The sequence below is a fragment of the Mixophyes fleayi genome, chromosome 4, assembly GCF_038048845.1.
Source record: "Mixophyes fleayi isolate aMixFle1 chromosome 4, aMixFle1.hap1, whole genome shotgun sequence".
Lineage (NCBI taxonomy): Eukaryota > Metazoa > Chordata > Amphibia > Anura > Limnodynastidae > Mixophyes > Mixophyes fleayi.
The window spans coordinates 178,296,920-178,322,612 of NC_134405.1; the positions used below are offsets into that span (position 1 = coordinate 178,296,920).

Below are 25,693 nucleotides of genomic sequence, written 5' to 3' on the forward strand. Positions count from 1 at the left end.
ATGTGCATTTTACAAAACCTGATGGGGTTTATTACCTACCCTGGGACAGCACAGTTTCATTAAGTTTATGGTCTTCCCACAGATGTAAATCTCATTAGCTATGTGCTTCAAAAAGACAGGCACACAATCCTCCACTTCTTTTGAGATCAAAATATATCCGTGATTCCAGTAGCGTTTATCTAACAGAAACAGGACTTGGATGTAAACGCTGAGGAGGTGAGCAATACATTTTACAAATAAATTAAAAGCAAATAATAATATACCTCTGAACCCGAGGAAGTCTTCATTGACCTGGATCATGAATTCTCTACAAACATCTTTTAAAACACCACTGTAGACCCAATCATAGATAACCCTGCAACAATAAGCATTGTAATAAATAACCATGTTTCGTTAACTGCAACCCAAAAGCGAGTTATTACGCAGGAAATACTATAAACATGTGGCTACCTGAACTAAATTGAACCTTCAAATAAATCTTTATATTACGGTTGGTACATATTATTTCTACTATTTAGCACCTTGTTTGAGTCATAAATAAGTCAATCAATATTCATATAAGATTGATATAAGTCAAGATAATGCATACAAACCAAAGGTAGAAATTAAACTTAAGATACAGAAGCAACAAATAGATGATAGAACTGTAGGAGAGATACTATGTAGCCACATCATACTGAAAACTTTGCTCTCACAGGGCCCGATTCATTTAGGAACTTAGGCAAGAAATCTCTTACTTAATTCTCCTAGACAAAACCATGTTAAAATGCAATGGGTAAAAATTAGTTTTATAAACATAAGTTAAAAACTGGTTGTTTTTTCATGTAGCACACAAATATCAACTTTAAATTTCAGTGTACAAATAAGCTTTCAAGTATTTGTGTACTACATGAAAAAAACAGCCAGTATTTAAATTATGTGCAAAATAGAAAACTAGTTTTCACCCCTTGAACTTTAACATGGTTTTGTCCAGGAGACTTAAGTAAGAAATGTCTTGCCTAAGTTAACTTAATGAATCAGGCCCATAGTACTGATTTGTAAAAGCATGATTTTTTGAACCTACCATTAAATATTTCTCTCTAAGGCCAATAGGATTTACAAAAATGGATTAAACTCCAGCCACAGGAGACAGGACCCTTCACTAAATAGTACACGTCTTCTTTGACTTAAACCACACCCCTAGTACAGGGTATAATCAGTATAGAATACATCAACAGACAATCTCCACTGATGTTTCTGTATATAATATCTGTATAAATGGCCGACATGAGAATGTGCAGATTATGCAGTGCAGATCCTTCCCATGTGCTGTGTTAGTGGCCACAGCAGCTCCTGGGTCAAGGGAGCCACAGGCGTTACATCACCACAACTTTCTGTAAGACACATCCTTGGACTGAAAATTGCTGCAGACCTAATGACCAAAGAAACAAAATTCTCTGGTGCAGAAGGAAATCCAAGGAGAGAGGAAAAGAATATAGAGCGTAGTTGCAAATTAACACAATTCTCAAAACGGTATATAGATAAATTTGCTACAAGTGTCACACAGAATATATACTATTGTATATCCTTTTCTATTTAATGCTCACTTTTCAGTTTTGAGATTGGATGTATCTTATCTGAAGTCTTGTTTCAACTACTTTAAGTGAGTGTGGATTATATATCTTTCAAGCAACGCATTTATTTACACTCTACATTCTTTTACACTCTCCTATGAGTTCCTTCGGAACCGGAGAATTTCACTTCTTTACTCCGTTGGCTATATTTATGTGTGGCCGAAGTAAAAATCTGCATTACTATTATTTAAACAAATAGTCTGACAACATTGTGCCAAACATGCTGTTTATTTTGTTAAAAAAAAACCAAAACCTTTCTAAACTGTTAAGTACAGTGCATAGGTAATATAAAGGCCATGCATGCTTCTGATCGGTGCTGTCTGTATATGTCTGAAACCGTACATGTACAATTTACTTAGCACTTGTCAACTGTGCAAAACTCTCAGAAGTGATGCCAGAAGGGTTGATGAAATGTATGATACATACCTCCCAACATTCTAGATGGAAAAATCAGGACAAATTAGGCCCCATACTCAGTCTGCCCAAAACATGGCATATCTGCTTGTACCACACCCATTATGAGTAAAATCCCATGTCAAACAGATCACATCCTTGTTGAATCAATAGATTTGCAAATAATATTACCTTGTGTATGGCTCACAACTTGTTTTTAACAGTGATAACAAGACCGGATAATTTTCATTGCTGCTGTTTTCAAGAGATTCTTTGTATAAATATGATAGTAACTTTACTCCCTGAAAAAAAAACAAAATTGGAAAAAAATATATCACATCCTGAGAAATTACTAATTGGAAAAAAAAGGCTTAAATCATGGCGCAAAATAAAAAGCTTACCTGCTCCAAATGGTAGGCCAATTACTTAAACTGCCGCCCAGGAATGTCCAGAAAAAATAAAATAAAAACAAAATTCCCCCATGTTGCACACAGACCATCCTACTTTCCTCTTCTCCTTTAATTCATTATTTCCCCTCCAACACAACGTCTTAAAGAAGCAGTAGGTAGAGGAGGAGAAGTCCCTGGGTATCACACACAATGTTGCTGTTTGGTGTCAGTGTTTGGTTATGAGCAGCGTGATCCGGTGAAAACATCACAGTGCTGCGAATGTTCACAACCTATTAATGACCCAGAGCAATAACATGGTAAGTAATACCCAGGTAGATTCCTTCATCTTAAGGACTGCACCCCTTGAAGAGTCGTGAAATGATCCAAACGGTGTTACTGCTTTCTGATGGACTGGTTTACTGGATGTTATCTGCCTGTTCCTTATGTTCCTGTGTGCAAGGTGGAGCCCTGGGACTCTATCTATATGATTAAAGGGTTCATTGTTGACCCAGATAAGATTGCTTTTAATTGTTGATGTACATGCAATAGATTATTATTAATAATAGCTTTTTATTTTATTTTACTACACCTGTGGTGTATGTGTATCTTTTTGGAGATTCAAGTTTCCTTACATTGAGCCTCTTCCAATACATCTGAGAGGTGCTGGGCACTTCCATAGAGCGTATTCTGAAACGGATCTAAGCCAACAAAAATTATCTTTTGTTGATATGAGGCCACTTACTTTATTGAATTTATCACAGTGTTATTTGTTTCTATATCCTTCACCTTTGGGTGACATTATCTTTCGCTATTTATAGATTTACTCCACCGAAGAAACAAGGGGGGTTAAGGACAGCTGACACCCTTTTATGTGATAAAAGAAGTGAAATATTGTTTTTTTGTGTCACTGTATGATTAAATTAGTTTTGTTTGATATGCTTATTCCAGTTACATATACTTGCAGTCATTGTTATTTTATCCATAAGAAGAGAAAAATGATCAAGACATAGAGACTTCAACAGTGTTGCAGATTGCCTAAGCCAAACAATCAACTTATGCTGAAATGATCTGCCAAAATCATTACCAGCTGTTATATAACTGTACTAAAATACAATTCAAAGAAAAAAACCTTTTTATCTTTCCTTGAAACTCCTTTATCATGATGCATATAAGTGGCACAAAGGTTGGGTTACCGCCACCTTTTATAAGAGGTTCTTAGAGAAGAAAAATAATCTCCATTTAACCATACCCTCAGCAACCTCAGCTCTCCCCCAGTTTACCAACTGCCAAGCTATGCCAAAACAAGAAAATACATCCCTGGACAGGATGGTCTGTGCCCCTTAGATGCATCAGAGAACGAGATTTAATGGTAAGTGAAAAATCCACTTTTCTTCATCAGCAGCAGGACATACAGTGGTGTGTCTCAAAGACCACAGAAAGGAAGGGATAAATGGGATAAATGCTCAGTTTAAAACTGCTGCCTGCAGCACTTTCCCATCAAGCAAAGCATCTGCAAAAGCAGTCATAATGTGGTTAAAAAAAAATAATGTATGAGCCACAGACCAAGTCGGCGCCTTGCAAACAAGTATGTGCCATACAGCAAGCTGGTGCCTTAGATGTCTGTTCTGATACCATCCCATGATGCACCACCAAGTAGAGGCCGAGCATTCAAACTGAGTGTGCAGTTAGACAAGGTAGAACTGGTTTCTCTGCTGCTATACAGGTCCTACAAAGAGCAGTTGTAATCCAGTAGGGAATAGCCCGTGAAAAAGCTGCAGTCCTTTTCTCGGATTCAAAATAGAAGTAAAAGAGCTGAAACCAATGGAATTCTTGCAACCTGGAAACATAAGTACAATACATTGATCCACGTCTAGAGTATGTAACACTACAGCAGTGGTCAGGGAACAGGGGTAAATTACCCCAAATGGGGTAAAAATGAAATTCCTGGGGGTAATGCTGCCGATTCACATGCTGTCAGTTGGATTGTAGACCCCTTTAAATGTGAAATTGCTGTTGTACCAGAAGAGCCTCAAGGGTTGGCAGAGGTACTTCTTGAGCTTCGATGTAATAATGAAGCACGTATTGCATTTGAAAACAAAGCAGATCTGTCATATTTTTGGATGTCAACCGCTGCAAAGGCATTCAAAATTGCACATGAGGAGGCAGTCAAAAAGTTGCTGCCTTTTGCAACAACCTACCTTTGTGAACAAGGATTTTTCACTCTAACAAACATAAAAACAAAGCACAGAAATCGATTGGACGCTGAAGACTGTATGCACATTGCTCTGACAGCAAAATGCCCCAATAATCTTGTATCAAAAATGAAGCAACATAATTTCTCCAAAACCTGAAGTTTTGAAGTTAAAGAAATTTTGAATAGATTGAATAAAATTTTGAATTCCAATAATTAATATATAATTTTCCTCCTTTCAAATCAAGGGGGTAATGTCGCGTATCTAAATATATTTGGGGGTGAAAGGTAAAAAAGTTCCCTGACCCCTGCACTACAGGGACAAAGAAGGAAGAACCAGCTCCTGATTAATGTGGGAAGATAAGACTACATTCAGCTGAAACAATGGCACATTAAGCAATGCTACTTTTGGTTTTGGATTAATAAGAAAATGAAAATTCCTGGCATGGCCAGAACGTTCTCATGACAATCTGACGGAATAGCCAAAAGGACAAAAAAAAGCTATTTTCAATGATAAAATGACAAAAGGACATTGAGCAAAGGTTCAAGAGGCAACTTTTGCAATGCCCTCACAACAACATTTAGGTTATTAGAACTATTGAGGGAATGGATCACGTAGTTAGACATGGCATACTCTCTAAAGGAAGATATGTCAGAAATTACTGTCAATTGACACTGAAAAAGAAGAAAAAGCACAGACACTTTAATTATCAATGAACTTAAAACTAGACCCTTCGGTAGGTCACAGGTAGGTTGTGAGAAAGACAAAAAGCTAGAAAGACACAATTGTTGTAGACCCTATGCAAACCCTCTACTCTTAGATCTGCCATAAATCCAGAAGTCTTTCACCATCTTGTCCAATCTAGTGGAATTCAACTTTTTCCACTGGTGATCCAGAAGGTTTGGAGTAAGAACAATTCAAACACACCAAACTGGCCTCAACGAGAATGCTATACCATAATACTGACAACCACTTGTCCCTGGCGACTCCCACTAAGAATGGATCTGTTATCACAGGGTAAAGTACATTCCTCTCTGCCCACCCCTTAATCTGAACTATTTCTCCATGGACTGGTGACCTTGCCTTACTCTCTGGTAGTTCAGATATGCTACTGCAATGCCGGGAATTTTTTCCAGTTTAAGAATACAAATTGCCATATGTATGTAACCGCGATTTTGCAAACTCGCCCAAGATTGCTGTGAAAGTCGCCAGAATCAACACGCTGTAATGGGTAGAAAAGATTAGTAAACACACCAGCTTCCCACTGCTGGTCAATGTTAACAGTAGGCACCATACAAGCTCTAATTAAGAGGGTAGTCATGATTTCTTGTTTAGAGGTACAAAAATTATTAATTATATTATGGGGGCCAAATTATTTTATGAATAAATTAGTGGGCGAAATTTCAGTAATGCTTACATGTAATGGAATTTTTATTTTAGTTTAATATAATATAGTGACATACTATTTCATTACCAGTGTGGCAGCAATACTTTTTTTCTGATGTGTTTAAATGGTGCCGCCCTCTGGAAATATTACGTTTTAAGTACATACTTACGACACCACAAGTGCCAGCATGCACTTGTACCCATGTACCAGGTGGCATGGTCTGATAAATCATAGTTTCTTTTACATCATGTGGATGGTCAGATGCATGTGCGTCGTTTACGAAGGCATTCCGGCAGAGGCACTGTTCTGCTGGGAAACCTTGGGTCCTAACATTCATGTGGATGTTACACCTACCTAAACATTGTTGTAGACCAAGTACATCCCTTCATGACAACGGTATTCCCTGATGACAGTGGCCACTTTCAGCAGGATAATGCACCATGCCACACTGCAAAAATTGTTCAGGAATTGTTCAATGTGTTGACTTGGCCTCCAAATTTCCCAGATCTCTATCTGATCTAGCATCTGTGGGATGTGCTGGAAGAACAAGTCCTCGCCATGGAAGCCCCAACTCGCAACATATAGGACTTAAATGATCTGCTGCTAACATCTTGGTGCCAGAAGCAGCGGATACATATAGAGGTCTTGTGGGGTCTATGGCTCAACGGCATGGTAAACATACTAGCATGCTGCAAACTGTAGCCTGGGACAACGGTAAAGGTGAGAGAAACCTCCGGCAGGAAACAACTAGGTAAAGGGGTTCCAGAGATCTCAACCTTGCCGCACTCTGGGTGTCAACAGATGCTAACCAAGTAATTCACTGTAATGTCAACAGTAGTGTATAAATAATATTTATTCAATTTTTTGTTTGTTAACTAAACTATGTGGCGAAGCCTTATACCCAATTTCTGCAAAGGTATTTAGAGAACACCATGGGCAAGGCTGTAGAGGAATATAGGAGCTTGTGACAGTAGTGAGAGTGTTAACGTTGATTCATTTTGTGTGCATCTGTGCGTTTAGAACTGCACACATTCAATGCTAAGAGAATCAACATCAAGGTTAATATTGTGTGATGCGTTGCCTGCTTGTTAGACACTGGCTTACTATTGTTCAGATGAGGTATACAAGAAATAAGAATAATTATTATCTATTAAAGTTTACATTGCATTAGTGATAATCAGTCATAGTCTTCATACTGGCGGGGAAGCACTTTGCACGTTAAATGTAATAAGTGTGTAAGTGCCTGGACCATATCTGAAGGATAACTGTGTAACAGAGATGAGAGTTCCTCTGACTTTTAAACTGCTGGCTACTAATCTTGTGTGCTGGTTTTATACCTGAATCTAAGGAAAACTTGGAGTTGAAGTTTTTTTTATTAAGTGCCTGCTCCCTAGAGGATATTTATCATTATAAAGTAGAACATGGGATAGAGGTTGTCCCCTGCACTAGAAAATATTATGCAACACCAACAAAAACTCTGAGATGTGTACAACCAATCACTCTAACCGAAAGCATAAGATTGTATACTAATCTTCATTATTGCAACCAATTTTATTTAGTTCAATCTCTAGTCTTGTTTTCTTTCTGGTTTCGTTATTTTTAATAAACAGCAGTTACTTTGTTTAATAAAAACAAAAAACCTGCACGCAGCATTTGGAATAGATGAGGTTGTACTTACTGTGGGAAAAGAAGCGCTGCTCCCCCTACTGGCTCCTGCACAAACTGTACCAATGCAGCAAAGCTCAGCTAAATACCTTAAAAATAAAATAAAAAAAATAACAGAGCATGTATAAATATTTATGAATAAAGGAAAACAATATGCTACTTATTTAATTAGAGGATGGATGGATAGATATATGGAATAAGATAGATGAGATAGACAGCTGGATAGGCGATTTTTGGAAACCAAATGAGAGGGGGGGGGGGGGGGGGATAGTGAAGCCCCAACCTCTCTCCTCCAGGAAGCAACATAAAAGCTAACAAGTGCAATGTTTGTAGAGGGTAAGTTCCACTAATCTCCTGCAATAAAGTTAACACTGTATCCAAAAAGTCAATTCAAATCACCTTAACTGTCGTCCTAATTTCCTGAAGAGGAAGCCGATAGTGAGGAGGGAGAGTGTGTTTGGAGTTGATAAAACACATGCCCGGTAATACTGCAAGTATTTTCTAAGTCCACTTTTAAATGCCTGAAAATAGAGATACATACACAGACAATTAAATTTGAAACACTTGCATGTTGTCTGATCTGATTTACCAGAGTAGCAAATTATCCGATATATACAAACTTTCAATCTCCTGATGATCACTCACTAAGGGGGGAATTCCATTGGCCGCACGGTTCCCGCCGGATATATTCGGCTGCGTACATTACCAGCCAATATGGTCCAAAAATCTCAACTCCTTTACCCTCACATTTCTATGGGACGCAAGGGAAAATGAGGGGACACATTGCGTCACCTTGCGGACAAATTGAATCCCCCCTAAATGATCCAATACTAAATCTAACCTCACTGGAAGCTGCCTTGACACGGCTGGGCTAGGTTACAGTGTTTGTATAAATAAATAAACAAAATGTCTCTAACTTCTGTTCTTAAAGCTAAGGAATATATATGCTAATTAAAGAAAGGTGCAATAAAATGTCATTAATATGTTCATATTTTTAAGTGCTGTATGGATTTTGCTTTTCTACTGGCTTTACTGTAGTTAGTGTAAGAGACATACATCATAGCCTGAAAAGAAAAAAAGAACAGATCTTACACAGAATAAATATTTATATTCCATCTCAATCACCATTTCAGATAACATACAATGTCACATACAGGAGAAATACTGTGGTGTATGTGTGTCTGAATTGAGGATTAATGGATTTCCCTTCACAGTTTGTTCCTGATGAATTATAATACAAAGTAGCATAAAACAAGATAATTGTGATCGAGTCACTAGAGAGCTGGCCAGAATTACCGGAAATACAAGGATATTATCAGTACCTGAAATACAAAGCCTTTGCTTTGCGAAGAATCCAAAACAGTCTGCAGCGAGAAATTGCTCAATCTGGTGTAGTAAGTACCATATTCCCCCACTTGTGCCAACAAATTGCCTATGTTTTCAGGGGAAGTCCCAGAAACATAGATGCCCTGCTTAACTGCAAAGGCCTGGCTGGACTGCAAAGAGAGAAGACAATTATGGAGTTACCACTTAATTTGTTCCCCATGGAACGACCGCCGAATTTACCCATAAATAGTATTTAACCAATTCAAATCAAAATACCCCAGAGGGAGCTCTCCTGGTGAAGTAACGTATTTGCTTGTTGGAGTATTCATGCTATTATAAAAGTACAGTAAAACTGCTTGATCTCCTTGAACCTTACAACTGGTAGTACATTATAACCCATGTCATAGTTAAAGAAAGTTATAAAATGCTGATATACCTGGTTGAAAGAGAAAGTAGTGGAGACAACACCAATGAGCACATTGAGAACATCCTTCACCAACTCAGATTCTGTAAGCATCACATATATTGGACACTGTATGATTGTATTGCTGAGGATTTGTAGACTCCCCTCGTAAATTTTATACATTTTGTCAAATGCTTCTCGTCCTGCCTCAGTAAGGTATGGATCTTCTCTCTTACCTGGGGGACTAAATTAGAAAGTTATACGTTTGTACATTAGTCAATTGCAAATTTCACAAACTTCCTTTCACCACTTAAGACCGACTCTGAAACTTTACTTTTGAAATCATGCGCTCTCCATTACTGCTAGACATACTGTAATACCTCTAATATATGGACAAACCTCTGTACACATTAGTCCCAATTTACCAAAGTAAAGTATAAGATTCTCAGCTCTGTGAGGAGCTGCATCAATGCCGAGCAGAAAACCACTATCTCTGTACACTTAAAAGTTCATTTAAAAAAAAATACGCAGTAACACTGTACAAACATATAAGCAACAATCACATTCATAATTAAACGAAGTACAAACAATATTTACCAACCATTTCTTCTACATAGGTTTTAATAATATATTTCTCATTACATAGATTTTGCAAGATGAAGACCATATTCAAAAGGGAAGGAGGAGGCACTCTGCACCCAAATCATCCCATCTACAAATAATATGTCCTAAGATTGAAAATAAATTTGGGGTGGTCTCCTAGATTAAATCTGACATACATAAAGAAAAGAAATCTAATAGTGGAGGCACATTAAGTTTATATATTATTTGTATAGAGATACAGAAAGATAATTTGTTAATAATTAGTACTATAAAAAATAATTTTATTTCACCAGTTAAAAGGAACCATTATTGGTAATCTAATTCTATATATTCCTCAGCGAAATATAAAATTGTGTGAGATAAGGTAGAAAAACTATGTAATATAGATTAAAAGCAAGGAGGAGAGAATATCCCCATAATTCTTCTGATATCCCTCTATATCTATTAATTATTTTTCATCCCCTTTATTAAGTCCATTTCTAGTGAGAAGATTCCTGGATCATTCCCTGTGAATCACGTTACATTTCATGTTAATTTTTAGAGGTTTAAATGCACTACACAAAATTGAAGCTGAAATTCAACATTTTCAAAATATGACAATATTATATGTGGTAGGCTGTCATAATTAATAGTTAGAAGCAGAAAGAAAATGTACTCTTAAGTAGTTACATTTTATTGTTTATATGCGTGACACATGTTACAACAGAATGAACATTGGAACTGAGGAGCCTTATATATTTACTTAAACCTGCTGTCCTAATGTTTCTAACAATCTGATTGTTATACTATACACTTATAAGACCCTAATCCAGTGTTCTCCGGGTGCTCCACCCGGCTGTTCTTACTTGCTACCCTGCTCTTGGAGCACAACAGAGTACTATTATAATAGGATACAAACGAAGAGGAAGTTTCTACTCTCTTCCTATCTTCCTACTCTACCTCCTGTCCCCTTTATCCTATTCCCTCACAAATTGGTAGGTCCCTGACTCCTGTGATCCCTCTCTCTCTCTCTACTGGTATCTTTCCATCACTATTCAAGCACGCCGTGATTACTTCTATTCTAAAAAAAAAAAATCTAACCCAAATGCTCTTTCAATTTACCGCCCTATCTCTCAGCTCCCATGCCCCTCTACACTTCTCGAGAAGATTGCCTACACTAGCCTCACACACTTTCTTACAGCAAACAACCTACTGGATTCTCTTCTGTCAGTCTTTGGCTCTCAACACTCCACAGAGACTGCGCTGACCAAGGTTGTCAATGATTATTGAAGGTACTGTTCTATCCTGCATCTCATCCTACCTGTTAAATCGTTAAGTGTTAATTTCTCTGGATTCACCTCCACTCCACTTCCTTTATCAGTTGGAGTATCACAAGGCTTAGTCCTAGGTCCTCTGCTATTCTCTATTTACAACACTTCTCTTGGAACATTTATAAGCTCCTTTGGATTTCAGTATCATCTCTATGTGGATGATACACAAATTTACCTATCCTCTCCTGATCTCTCTCCATCTGTGTTGTCTCGCGTTCTGCCATTTCATTTTGGATGTCCTCTCGCCAACTCAAACTTAATCTTTCAAAAACAGAATTAACAATATTCCCACCCAAAAACAGAAGCTTCCTACATGACATTTCTATTTCTGTTGATAGCGTGACCATAAATCCCACCCAACTATCCTTTGTTCCCCACATCGACTATATATCTAAATCATGTTACATACATCTAAAGAACATTTCCAAAATATGCACATATCACACAAAAGACAGTGCAAAAACTTCATGCACTCACCATGTTCCACATTGACAACTGCAGTTCCCTCCTTACTGGTCTTTCCAAAGTCAGACTCAAACCCCTACAATCTATTTTGCATGCAGCAGCTAGACTGATTTTCCTTGGAAATTGTTATTCCTCTGCTGAGCCACTCTGTCAGTCTCTACATTGGTTGTCTGTTTTTCAACGAATCCAATATAAAATGTTTCTACTAACATACAAGGCCATCAACAAAACTACACCGACATACATCTCCTCACTTGTCTCAAAATATCTCCAAACTCAACACCTGCACAAGATCTGCGTCTCTCTTCCCGGTAACAGGACTTTTTTCGGGCTGCACCCAGTTTGTGGAATTCCCTCCCTCGCACAATAACACTTTCCTCCAGTCTTCAAACCTTCAAGCATACTCTGAAAACCCAACTTTTCAGCCAAGCTTATAACATTCCTCAAGCACCATCTTAATCTCCCTAGGTTACTCTATTACCACCCTCTACACAGCTAACAAGACAACAACCCTCTGACCAACATTGCTGTGTGACTATCATACAACCCACTCAATATGTTTTGCCTTTGCATTCTAGCTGAAAAATATGCAATATGATGCAGCACTTACCCTTGTGTATCAGACTCCCACTGTCCTATAGCAGGGCCTTCTTACCTCTCTGTCTGTATGTATTATCCAGTATTGTTTTATTACTGTTTGTTCCCAATTGTAAAGCGCTACGGAATCTACTGGTGCTATATAAATGTTGATGATGATGATGTTTCTCCTATTACTACAGGCACTATGTGAGCACTACAGCCAGCAGTGTGTGTTAGACCACTGACCACCAGTCTGACCAGTCCTGGCAGGTGTGGGCAACAGCCTTCAACATTTTTCATTATTATTGCAAAGTATTACAACTGCCCCCACCCGGCTACTTCTTCATGCACCTAGCCATCACACTTTTCTGGGGAAAACACTGGTAATCGCTATATAGTGATACTAAGCATAAGCAGCAGCACTACAATTCAAGTGAGATTTCACACACTAGAGCAGGTCGGCAACCCCCACCACCCAGGCCACATCTAGATATCAAGGGGAAACACTGTTTTCAGGAGCTCCGAGTTTCCACCGCCGGTCTCCCTGGAGGAACAGGTACTTTCTGTTTGGACTGTAGCGCGTGCATGCGGACATTTATACAGGAACCGCAGCGCAACATCTAGCGTCCGGCTGTGTCCCTGCCTCTGCCTCTTCTGACTCATTATTGGTCGTGCCTGAAAGTGAGTGCCGCTCTCACGGTGCACAGATAAAGAAGCGCCTTATCCAAATAAGTTAGCTCTCCCGTCTGCATTCCAACCCTGCTTTTTCCTGTCTCCATTTTTCCCTGCCCATGTGTGCCTCTGCTCCCCCCGACCATGTGTGTCCAAACTGTTTGTGTCTCACATTATGGCTGCCTGACCCTTTCTCTCTTCCTCTGTGCTGTGTGTACATGTCATCCTTGTCGTCGTCCCCCTTCCTTTTTTCCTATGTGCCCCCACAAGCCACAGTCCTATTGCACCACACCATTTCCCCCTTGTTTTCCATTTCTCCTCTTTTCACACCTTTCCTTCTGCTTTCCTGTGTGGTAGGCAGAGTTGTTAGCTGCCGATCAGAAGCGACGTAAACGAGCAAAGGCAAAATCGCGCCCAACGCCACATAACTGAACCTGGGACTGGCAGGTAAGCACAATTTTTTTTTTTTAAATGCGCTATCCTTTTTAATAATCTTAAAAAAAATGTTTGTGTGTGTGGCACATGGGCTTGACAAGATTTTAGCGGGCACATTGTTAGAATGTGCCGATCCCTGCACTAGAAGGTTATAACCCTTGCAATGTTATAATCCCGACGACCTACTAACCGTATGCTTTGACTCAAGTGCCCGGACGAAGAGTGGCTTAGCAATTTGGAGTTTGCCTATTCTTTTCTTTATCTATTCTACTGAGCTCAGACGACACTATGCATCCAAAGAAGATCAAGGCTTCAGTGAAGCTGGTCCCACCAGTCCACTTCTTTAGTAATGTGTCTGCAGCATCTGGAACTTCCAGATCACCAGTGACAGCTAAATCTCTGAACTCGGGCTCAGTTTAGCCAGTGTCAGATTCCAGACCCTCTCTTCTCCTACTCATGGCTCTCTACCTTCTGAATTAGCTGGCCCCATTACTCTTCGCTCTATCCAGACCTTGTGGACGTTTCTGAAAGCGGACATCACTCACGAGTTCCGATCTTGGCTGAAAGAATTAAAATCAGAAGTGTCAGAACTTGGTGCACGTACAGATCACATTGAAACCAAAATAGAAGATCTGACTTCTTCACATAATGATTTGATAACTGCCCACGAGTGTCTTCAAGACGAAGTAACGTACAACAAGGCAAAGCTTGCTGACCTGGAAGACAGATCTAGGCACAACAACATAAAAATTAGGGGTATTCCTGATTCGGTAGCCAACGCTGATTTGTATGCTTATGCAACTTCTTTGTTCAGTAAACTGCTTCCATCGGCATCGACCTCCGATCTTCTCATCAACTAGATTTATAGACTGCCGAACTCCCCTTCAGCTCCACCTTCTTCACCGCCTCCACTTCTTTCATATAAAAGAACAGATCCTCAAGGCGGCTACACCCTCCACCCCCCCTTACTTATGTTCTTCTGGAAGATGTTCAGCTATTCGCCGACATTTCTCCAGCCACCCTTGCAAAACATTGACAGTTCTGACCTGTTACCTTGGCTCTACGGAATGTTGCTATTTCATAAAAATGAGGCTTCCAGACTCACCTTATAATACAAAGAAATGGGAGTTCATACTGCAGTTTTGTCACCAGAATCTGCTATATCTCTGCTGAAGGAATGGAATATCCCAGTTGATCTGTTGCTCCCTGCTGATTCCTCAACCAATCCGGAAGGAATGGACTTTTATAAATCCTTGACTGCTTGGTTTAAGTTTTTCCATGGCGAACTACAGGTGCCAGTGCCAGAGTATAGCTCTGGATTAATAACCTTTTTTTTCCTTTAGGGTCCTCACTGTTCTTCAGCAACACCTCTATGCAGCAAGTAGAGTGGGCTGTGTATCCTAACTGATCTGAGACTCCAGACCTCTTGTTCCGTTATAAATGTTACTATCTAGTCATATTTTGGTACTCACTTATAAAATTGTTGGAATGGGCACCAGCCAGAAAAGTGTGTCTTCATGTGTAGAGACTTGACTGTGCCTCTCATGTAAATATCCTCAGCTGTCTTGCTCTAGCTCTATTTGACATTTAAAGTTATTTATAATATTTTATTTTATATACGATTGTTGCTGCCCTTCTAATGCTTGGTTGATATAATACTATATGTATAGATGTCAGTTCAGAGAACTTTAGCTCAGAAGTTATGGCGATCCTCAATGTTTTCAGAGTCTATTCTCTTAGTTAGGCTGCACTAAGTAGACTGGGAAATTGTTTTCACCGATATTAATAGTTTTCAATACACTTGGGTTACTTACTTATTCACTTATGGTGCGCGTATGTTGTATTGCTCCTCCCCATTGTTAGCTATATTTCTGTCCTTGCAGCAAATCTCTAGTTTCCAAAATGGAAACTAATTCTGTTTTTTTTCATTGCCCTCCCCTTCCTGTTTTCTTCCTAGGGTAAACCACCTCTCTACATTCCGTGTGTCGGTACTCACTCTCATGCTTTTAGCCTTTCATGTCATCACTTCGTCAGATCCTGCTTATTTCTCTATATATCGTCAGAATGGTTTGTTTTCTTTTCCTCAATGCTAAGAGTTTAAACTCCCCTAATAAACAAAGTTTGGTGCTGCAATATTTTGCTCTTCACAAGGCTGACATTATTGCTGTCCAAGAGACTCATTGCTCTGAGACCTCAGCTCCCCAATTCTCTAACTCCATGTTCCCAACTTGCTACAGGTCTACTGGTTCGTTCAAGCATAATGGAACTGACATTTTATTTTTGTAAATTATGCCCGTTTAAATTGATACAAAAAATTTCAGATAAAAATAGTAGATATCTGATATTGATGGATTCCCTGGATAGTAGGAAAGTCACGTTGGTGTCTCTATATGCTCCCAATTTTAATCAGATCCATTTCCTTCGGAAGCTATGTCATGAAATTCAGAAAGTTAGAAGTGGTGCCTTGTTTTTCATGGGTGATTTTAATTTTGCCCCGGACCCAAGATCAGACAGATCCTCCCACATCTCGTCAACTATCCCCTCTCTTAGCTCTGGTACTCACTTTCTATCAACTCACTGCAGAGTATGACTGGTATGACACGTGGAAAGTCAAACATCCAACTCTGAGGGACTATACTTTTTTTTCCCCCATGTTGACAGCTCATACTGTCGCACTGATTTGCTTCTGACAGGTAGGTGGTCTCTGCATTCTATTACCTCTATAGACACTCTCCCTATCACTTGGTCTGACCATGCCTCCTTGAGGTGGCATTGGGAGCTCCTAGGCAACTCCTCCCATCCCCGACCTGGAGACTGGTGGCGTCAGTATTGCTGAACCCAGAAGATACTTCTCTGTCTAACTACTGATGCGCTCTGAAAGTCGTTATGAGAGGTGAGGTGATTAAAGCTACAGGCCAAATTAAATCCCGAGATATAGAATTGCAGTAATAATTGGAGAATCAATTGATGTCATACAACATAAAAGAGCGCCTAGGGATTCTCATCTCAAAGCTGAAATAATTGATATCCGTAGCAAGTAGCAATCCATCTCTATGTACCAAGTTCAAGCTTCTGTATCTCGGTGTCAGCAAGCAGACTGTTGGCACGTAAGTTACGGGGTAAAAATCCTATTAACCATATTACACACCTGTCTGACTCCAGTGGGCAACGAGTCTCAAATCCCCCAGATAGTGCAAATAAATTTGCTAGCTACGACGAGAAGTTATACAATTTACACACTGACCCCTCTGCTCCGCAACATAAACCTGAATCTATCTGTAGTTTCCTGGATTCCCGGGATCTCCCCTTTCTTTCCTCAGATGAGTTAGATGCCCTGTCCTCCCTGTGGACTATGGAGGAGGTAGAGCAAGCCATCAAGACTTTAAAAAGAGTGACAAGGCGCGAAGCCCAGATGGCTTTACCAACAACTTTTATCTGAAGTTTAGGACAGAACTGGCCCCGTCTCTTACTGCACTATTTAACCATGTTACTCTGACTTCTGCTTTTCCTAAGGAAATGCTGGAATTCTAAATTATTACGATCGTTAAACCAGGAAAAGACCCCACTAAATGGCAAAATTATTGCCCCATTGCGTTTTCAAATTCAGACATTAAAATATTTGCTAAAGTCATTGCACTGCGTTTGAACCAGACCTTTCCCAGTTTGATTAACCCTGACAAAATGCAGTAACCACTCCGAATTGCTCCTTAAGATTGTACACAGAATGTATTTGACTCCCGAGAAACTTCAAAGATGTATGCCCAATGTGTCAAAGTTTTGCTGGAGGAAGTGTGGTGAGGTGGGGAGCTTGATACACATGTTTTGGTCTTGCCCGAAGTTGCTATGCCTTTGGACGGAAGTTTTTAACATGATTAACGCAGTGAGTTCAGTAGCTTTAGCCCCATTGCCGGAAATCGCTGTTTAAAGTGAATCAATGTACCCCCTCCGATGTCCTCCCTCACCTCACTTTCCCTATTACATATGCATGTACCTTATTTTGCTTTTATTCCCTAAATTTCAATAAAAATTTCATTTGTTAAAAAAAATAAAGCAATTACTCAAACCGTTCATAATATTTCACACAAAGTCATTGCATTGTCGGGTGCATGGGCTAATCTAGAGGAAGTCTCCTAAGGAGAGAGGAGACAAACATGATTCCGCAGTAACCAGCATTGTTTACTTGCAATGCTGGCTGTTTCCTGGTTCAGCTATCTGAAACCCCAGAGGCCTACAATCCATATATAAGAAGTCAATGAACATAACACCTTATAGTATATAAAATAGACAGACTTGGAATAACAAGAGAAAAAAATTATAATACAAGACTGAGATCCTAGCTTTCCTTGAAGATTATAGCAATACAGAGCACAACAAGGCATGGTTTAGATATATTATTGTTCGACGATATCTCTAAAGAGCACATACTTAAAACTGGCCACAGACGCATCCGTTTTCACATTTTAGAACAACTGACACTTTCTAATTTTCTTACAATTCGATAAAAAACAAAAAAAACAAAACAGGATTTTAAAACGTAATGCCATCTTCAATGCTGCCAGATAGGATTACACTTTGTTTATTAGTTATTCCCTTAAAGAACATTATAAACATTGAAAAGAAAATATTAATATAGTTGAACAGATTAAAGCTTATATTTTCACAATTAATTCACAAGTGACACAATCTAAAAATTCACTCTATAAATAGCTTTTGTACCAGTTTTGCAAATGTAGCTACTATTCCCCAGATTCTAGTCTGTTGTCAGACTGCTACATGCACTGGGTGTTCTCCCACATTAAAGGAACATTTGGTATGAGAAGACGACACAGTGCATTTCCTTTCCCATATATGGTTGCAATGTTGAGAGAAAGAAGGCATTATATTATTATAGTACTTGGGTTCAGATATATTTGACCCCAAGATTATTATTTTTATTGTGCCATACCAATACAAAAGTTTCTTACATAGTGTTTTTCTTTGATTGCTCTACTATGGAATTAATAAACAATATAGCGCATTTACTTAATATTCTGATTTTCAATACATCTCTTTCAGTTTTATTAAGTAACTAAAATATGGCAGACACAAATGCAAATTACTAGAGCAAATGACACTTGGCTCACGTGTCAAAAGAAAACATAAATAAAAAATTGTGAACATTATAGGATTGTACTAGTAAACCTTTCAACATTGGTTAACATATTACGAACACCACTTCAACTAGTTGTCAATGACATGTTTAACTTAATGTTCCAGATTTTCATAAGCAGACAAAATAAATATTCACTTTATAGTGCATTTTGTAACTTACCAGCCTATTCTTTCCCAACAGCGACGTTTACTAGGTGAATAGGAGAGGACTGCCTCCCACAAATCTATGTCAGGGGTGATGCTTGGCTCTGACTGAGAATCGGGTGTCATATTTGATGATGACTGGAACCCTTCATCTTCAGACTGATCGATGCTCTGTGGAACCTGGAGAGCAGATGAAGTAACGGTCTAATCACACTGATGGCAAATACATGAGGGGTCAGATGTTGGGTTACACATTTTTCTTTAAAAAGCATCAGTATTAGGGATTATGAAGAAGAGGATTTTTGCACTTATGTTACATCCACTTCTCTGATTCCATTTGGAGAACACTGCTACCATGGGGTTATAGAGGGCTTGCTGGAGTATGCACATTTAGTTGAAAAAAATATTTGAATCAGAAGCTCTTCACCCTCAACTAACGGCCAACCAGTGTTTTGTTTTTCTTCTACTATCAAAGCCCCATAAAAGAGCACCGAAAAATCTACTCAAAACAAGAATAACACCTCTCAAATGGAACAGCATTCCACCTCAAACAGAGCTCTCCCACATGAAATCAGATAAACTGTTTTAAAGCAAGTACAAAAATCCTCCATTCTCTTTCTTCCTATTTGAGGGACATTGTTCCAAAGCTGCTCCTAGGAGAGAGTATGTTCAAACACATCTGTGCACTTTTCCTCCAAAGCTAGCTGCTGAGATAAATACATTGAAACAGTAGAATCCTGTAAACGTATGGACAGAAGGTCAGACTGCCGCCCAACAACTCTTCGGCTGTGGCCTGTGCTGCGACGCCCAAGAAGGGCTCACCATTCTGGTAGAATGAGCTGTAATATTTTTTTGGACTAGCTTCCCTGCAGAAACATAGGCCTGCCCAATAGTAGCATTGATATATCTTGCAAGGGATTATTTTGATGACAACAGCTTCTATTCTGCATATCATAAAGAATCAGAAGCCTATCGGACCTACGCAAGAATGTACATAAATCCTCAAGGTTACGACCACATCCAACTGATGGGAGAGAATCTTCATTCCCTGAAGCTAAATCCTCCTTAAGGACAGGGATAACAATATGCTTCTTCAGTTTAAAATTTGACAGCACCGTCAGCTGGAATGAAGGCTTGGTGCACAGCAGAGCTCTGTCATTGTGGAAAAAGCAGCAATGGAGACCTGGAGGATAGAGCAGCCAATTTAGACATCCTTCTTGCCGAAAGCAATAGCCAGTAAGAATGACAGTTTACAAGTAATGAATCTACAATCAATGTATACTAAAGGCTTGAATGGCGATCGCTGTATTGCTGAGAGAACCAAATTTATGTCCTTCTGAGCAGAACATAGGGTGGTAGAACCCACTGTAGGAAAGTTTGAATGTCAAACGCTCTGCTACAGTTGGCTATTATTATTAACTCCGCTCTGAGTTCAAGGACGTTAATGGGGAGATTTGCCTCATCTTACACCAAATTTCCTGTAGTTAGAGGTTCAGAGGCACCGTTCCCCACCCCAGTAGCCTCTAATCTGTAGTCACAATGGTCCAGTCCCAGATGGAGAAGGTACAACCCTTGTTGAGATTTGTTTCTTCAGCCATCAAAGGGACTGATGGGTCTGTGGTGACAGTTTCAAGAACTTTGTTGCTAACCGAGGGATGGACTTTGACCACCTGCCAAATTTTCAGTCTGGAAAATTCATGAGTGGAAGCGTGTAAACTGCACCCCTTTGAAAGAAGATACGATTTTAAACATGAGCTTCATGCAATGAAGAACAGATACCTGTCTGAACATTAAGAGAGCTTTTACCTGTTTTTGAATGGTTAGTGTCTTCTTCTTCTGGTAAAAAGAACCTGACATCTGGTGTTGAGGGTTAGACCCAGAAATATCATGCGTTGGGCAGGGACGAGATTGGTATGGTACAATAGTTGTAGCCAGACCGAGGGGCAGTCCCTGAACGGAAAATGGGAATCCGGCACATCAAACATGAGAAAGCTGTGATAGCCCTTACTGTATAGGGATGTAGAGGAGTGCACCTTTTATGTCCATGACAGTGAGAAATTTATTGCACTCCATGCCATGACAGATCTCAAAGACACAATCATGAATGTGACCACCCCCAGAGTGTTTTTCAATTTCAAGATGAAAAAGTCAAGTCTCATCTGTGTACTAAAAATAGATTTGGGTAATAATCCAAACCCTCTTGCTCTTTTGGGACTGGGGCAAAAACTCCAGATGAAAATAGTAACTGGATGGCCATCTCCTTTTCCAGTCTCTCGGAAGGACTGTGGAGAAAAATCGCCTAGGTGGAGGCTCAAGAAATAACCTCTTTCTACGGTGCCTGACATGCGTCCGATGAAGATCTGATCCAATTGTCCCAAAACAGCAAAAGGTGAGCTTTTAGCGCAAAATTTGGTCAAGCCTGCTTGCTTGGGGGCTGGACACTTGGCTGACCAAGCCTGCTTGCTCCTTCGGGACCACCCAGTGGGGCAAGCGAATGGCCTTTAAAAAAGATCCTCTAATTTTCTAAAGAGAATGAAAGGAGGAGAATCTATAGGCCTTAGGCTTTGGAGCATTCACAGGAGGATAATCCTGCCCAATTCCGGAGCAAAGAGAACACTCCCCTCAAAGGGGAAGTTTTTCAGAGTCTTTTTGGACTCAGCATCTACCTACCAGGACCTAAGTGAAAGTGTGCCTCTGGCTGCAACCAACAATATTCTGAATAGAATAACTCCTGCATTGAGGACAACCCCCACCAAAATACTTTAAAATTTCCCTCACTTGGTCCATGAAGGGCAACAATTTTTATCTTGAAGCATTAGATTATAAGCCCTCACCAATGTGCTAAAACCACTTCTCAAATGCTTTGTTTACCCAAGCAGCCATTGAGCAAGAGACATCTCCCAGGTCAGCTCCGCAATCTTGGCTGCGTCCCTCCCATTCGTGCTCCAACTTGAGTCTTCAATGTCGCAAACTGAACATCAGGCTTTTATTTCGAATCGTCCATTTAACAACTTATCCTGGCATTTAGAGTATGTGAAATACTGTACAGATTTCCCCCAGAAAACTTAAATCTGGACCCCTTAACTGATACGATAACAGGTACAAACCAGGGAGGCTAGCTGTAGAACAGTCAAGAAAAAGAAAATGAACTTACAGATAAATCTGTAGGATATTGTAACATAATGATAACTGCACAATAGAGCAATCCAAATATTGACAGCACTAACGTGGTAGAAGACAAACGGCAGATAATGTACAGCAGTACCTAATACACAATTTTAGGGAAAAAGTAGTGTCAGGAAACTGATAATACCATCACTGCAGCACACCCATAACCATAGCGAAAAGGATAATAGAAGAGCGAGCGTCTGAGAGAGAAGGTGACGACATTACTAAGCCCACCAAACAGATCACCAACAGGGAATCGTTGTGGGGGACAGGTAAGTATAATTTTAACTTGTTTGAACCCCCTGTGTGCTAATGACGATTTAACTGTCCTACCAGCAATAGAGTATTATAATTGCATACACAGCATTGTATTTTGAACAAATTACGGTCATGACAAGGAGACCTAAGTAAGTTTAGAAAGCTTGCAGGTGAAACAAACTCAGTTAACCAATAAAGATCACTTCAATTCCATTACTTCCTAAAAATAAATATAATATATAAAATATATAAAATGTTATGTGTACACTCATTTAGTACACCTGGCTGTACTACAAATGCTGATGAAAATAGTGAATAATACTTTTAAATATTGATAGTTATATCTGTACAATACAATTGCTTAAATACCCAAAAAATAATAATAAAAATACATATGTGGGTGGACTTTTATTTTAGGAGTACATTAACTGAACAGACTAATGTAGGAGTACAGCAGATGAAAAAATTAATCAATGGAAAGGTCACGTGGATTAACATTTTATGTTTCAACCATAGTCAAAGGCTGCTGTAACCAGGTCCAAAATTCTTTGTTTGATGCTTCAAAGAAAAACATTTCTTATTTAACTGAATTAGCTACTACTCCACATTTAATTAGTTCTCTACTTTAAAATGGTTTCATTTTGTGATGCAATGACAACCAAATTTGCATAACAAAATTAATGTAATTACAAATTATGCATCAAAACACAAACTATAATTTTGGCTAGCATTATAGTACTCTTCTGCTTCCTATCATACATGTATAAAAAGACATAATTACTTTTATGGCCAACCCAGACAAGTCAGCACTATCCGGTACAGGTGGCATATCCAGTTTAATATCCATATCATTTGTCCGAGTGTGGACAAGGGCTCCAAAAAGTGATACACGAGTCTCCTTCTCAAATTTGTCACTAGTGGAGAAATTCTGTGAGAACATGCCTATAGCTGGAAGACCAGTGCCAGGTGCAGCCTCCATGATCTGAAGTGTACTGTGGATAGTGTTGCTTATGTCACACTCTTGGTAAGCCAGAAATGTCCCAAGGTCAGCTTCAAATACACCAACATCATAATAGTCATATCCCTGGTAGTGTGGTTTCCTGCCCACATACTTGTTGTTTTGAAAGAAGTCCCTTTTTGGTGGAAGAACTTGTGGTGGCCCAGTACCAGCAAGATCTACTAAAAGCTCAAGTACAGCACACACATTTGTAAAATGTTCACCACTGAACTTTTCCACATGTTCTAGCAGTTCCTCTAGTCGTTCTGCCTCTGAATTCATTCCACCAAGACGTAAATTAAAAGACAGCATGAGCATTTTATTTTTCACTGGAAGTCTTGTAGCTTTAGGGTGCAGCTTACGGGCCTCTTCTTGGAACAAGTGGACAAAGAGTGTGTCGTAGGCCAACCTCTTGAGCCTTTGTTTCGTTTTCTTCTTGCTTTGGTTTCTACCACCCAGACCAGTTTTCCATGGGAATCCTTTCATGTGCGATTCACACAGGTCACCAAAGAGCTGAGTGATGCTATTCATCTTAATGTGTAAACAGATCTCTCAGTAAGAAATTTTACTTTGTCTTAAGTGGTGAAGATAAGTAGGACTACCACATCTGAAATACATTTAAAAAAAAAATGTAAATGTTAGTTAATAAACAGGGAAGAAGGAAAATTAAATACCTCAAAATTTAAAAAAAAAATAATCACAAATGGCTCTGTGTTCATTTCTAAAACAAGTGCTGATCTATAATACCCATTTATAATCTGTTAGCTATGCTTTAAATCTAAACTGGAAAAATGCATAAATAGATAAATCTAGATAACATATATAATGTTTTAGATGAGCACTATCATAACAGATTTACTGCCAGTGTGCCGGTGAAACAGGGTAAGCAGTTCATTCAGAAACCAAGGAATGTCATCTTTGACAAAGGCACCTAGTGGATCTGACTGTAAAGTTGGAATAAAGCTATATTTTATTATCAAGAAAAATAACCCAGGAGTGTTATTTTTATTCTTTGTTTTCTACATTTATGCAGGAATAAATATATAAAGAGAAACACACATGGAGTAAAAACAAAATCAAAAGATTCTATTCAAACATCAGTTATTAAAAGGCCAATCTGCGAGATAGAGTGCTGGGTACCACATGTTGCAGATGAACTTCTTAAGAATTGACATTTGAATAAAATATTGGATTTTGCATTTACTCTTCATGTGCTGGCTTTATGGCTACTGTGATCACTACAGTCTATCACATTTTAAGTTGTGTACAGTTACCCTAGTGAAGAATGTCCAAATATATATATATATATATATATATATATATATATATATATATATATATATATATATATATATACATACACATATACACACATCTGAAATAATGGACAACTATGCCTAACTTATCATAATTTTTTACTGCCCGTTTACAACGATTTTCAACAACAGCTGGTGTACTCATTTATTTTTAGCAAACCTGTTTTAACAACACCGTGCTTCATAAATTGGTAAACGCTCCATTTCAATAAATATTAGCTTATAAATCACCAAATAAGAAAAAAAAATGCACAATATTGCACATAATACACCGATCAAGGAATTATATTGTGCCATTTAATAATAAACAGGGATATAAACATTGGGAAAACTTTAAATATTCCTGCAAAACAGGAACAGTTGGCAAAAATGAATTGAAACACATATGTACTATGGTATTACAATTAAGCTCTGCACAATTACTGTGGCATCATATATTTATAACAGCAACAGTAAATTCATAGTAAAACGATGCCGCTCAGCCAGACACGATACCAGCGATATATTATATACATCATACAGAAAGATATTCCCGCTCTTACTATCACTGGTCTTTTACCCCCGTTGCCAGAGCCGCCGTGCTCCATATAACTGTACTTCCGGTATCCGTCATTGACAGCTTCACAGCCCCGCTCAGTCCGGGTACTTCCGGGAGCACCAACTGGTTGCCTGGTAACTGAGCGGATATCAGCTCTCAACCAATAACATCATCTCCGATGTGACAGAGGAGGCGGCGCTGCGTTTGTATCCGAGATTGAGACTGAGCTCAGTACACTGAGATAGCACCAACTGTAGCTTTATCCTCTCCTGAACGTTCTGTCCTGGTATTCATCTTTCCTTCCAAATAGAGACGATTGTGCCGCCTTGTACTGTACTGACAAATGTTAACCAGTGGTCGAAGTGGCGGTGTATAAGGTGCCACTTCTCCCACTGCCTTCATTGTAAAACTATCTAACTCCATTCACATACTTTTAACCCTTATTGCCCCTAAGCATCTCTCATGCCCTTATTGCCCCTCATCATCTCTCATGTCCTTATTGCCCATCTCTCTCATGCCCTTATTGCCCCTCAGCATCTCTCATGCCCTTATTGCCCCTCAGCATCTCTCATGCCCTTATTCCCCCTCATCTTTTATGTTTCTTTCCCCTCTCCTGCGCGCTTTACTAACCTGTTGCTCCTGCATTCTTCGTGTAGCTCCTCTGGGCTGCAGGACGTCCCCAACGTGGG

The 25,693-nt window shown here is 39.1% G+C and overlaps 1 protein-coding gene across 1 annotated transcript in view; it reads right to left on the reverse strand.

Annotated features, from left to right (window-relative positions):
• Positions 1-25,108, reverse strand: part of TUBGCP6 (tubulin gamma complex component 6) — a 56,011-nt gene extending 30,903 nt beyond the window's left edge. Inside the window, exons 1-10 of the mRNA XM_075208907.1 lie at positions 25,009-25,108; positions 22,935-23,757; positions 18,744-18,907; positions 9,402-9,612; positions 8,962-9,135; positions 8,039-8,160; positions 7,653-7,728; positions 2,199-2,308; positions 264-355; positions 40-179 (exon numbers count right to left, since the gene is read on the reverse strand). Of these exons, the coding sequence (XP_075065008.1) occupies positions 40-179; positions 264-355; positions 2,199-2,308; positions 7,653-7,728; positions 8,039-8,160; positions 8,962-9,135; positions 9,402-9,612; positions 18,744-18,907; positions 22,935-23,681 (1,836 nt within the window). The 5' untranslated portion in view covers positions 23,682-23,757; positions 25,009-25,108. The remainder of the gene's footprint in view (positions 1-39; positions 180-263; positions 356-2,198; positions 2,309-7,652; positions 7,729-8,038; positions 8,161-8,961; positions 9,136-9,401; positions 9,613-18,743; positions 18,908-22,934; positions 23,758-25,008) is intronic.
• Between the last annotated feature and the right edge of the window lie 585 nt (positions 25,109-25,693).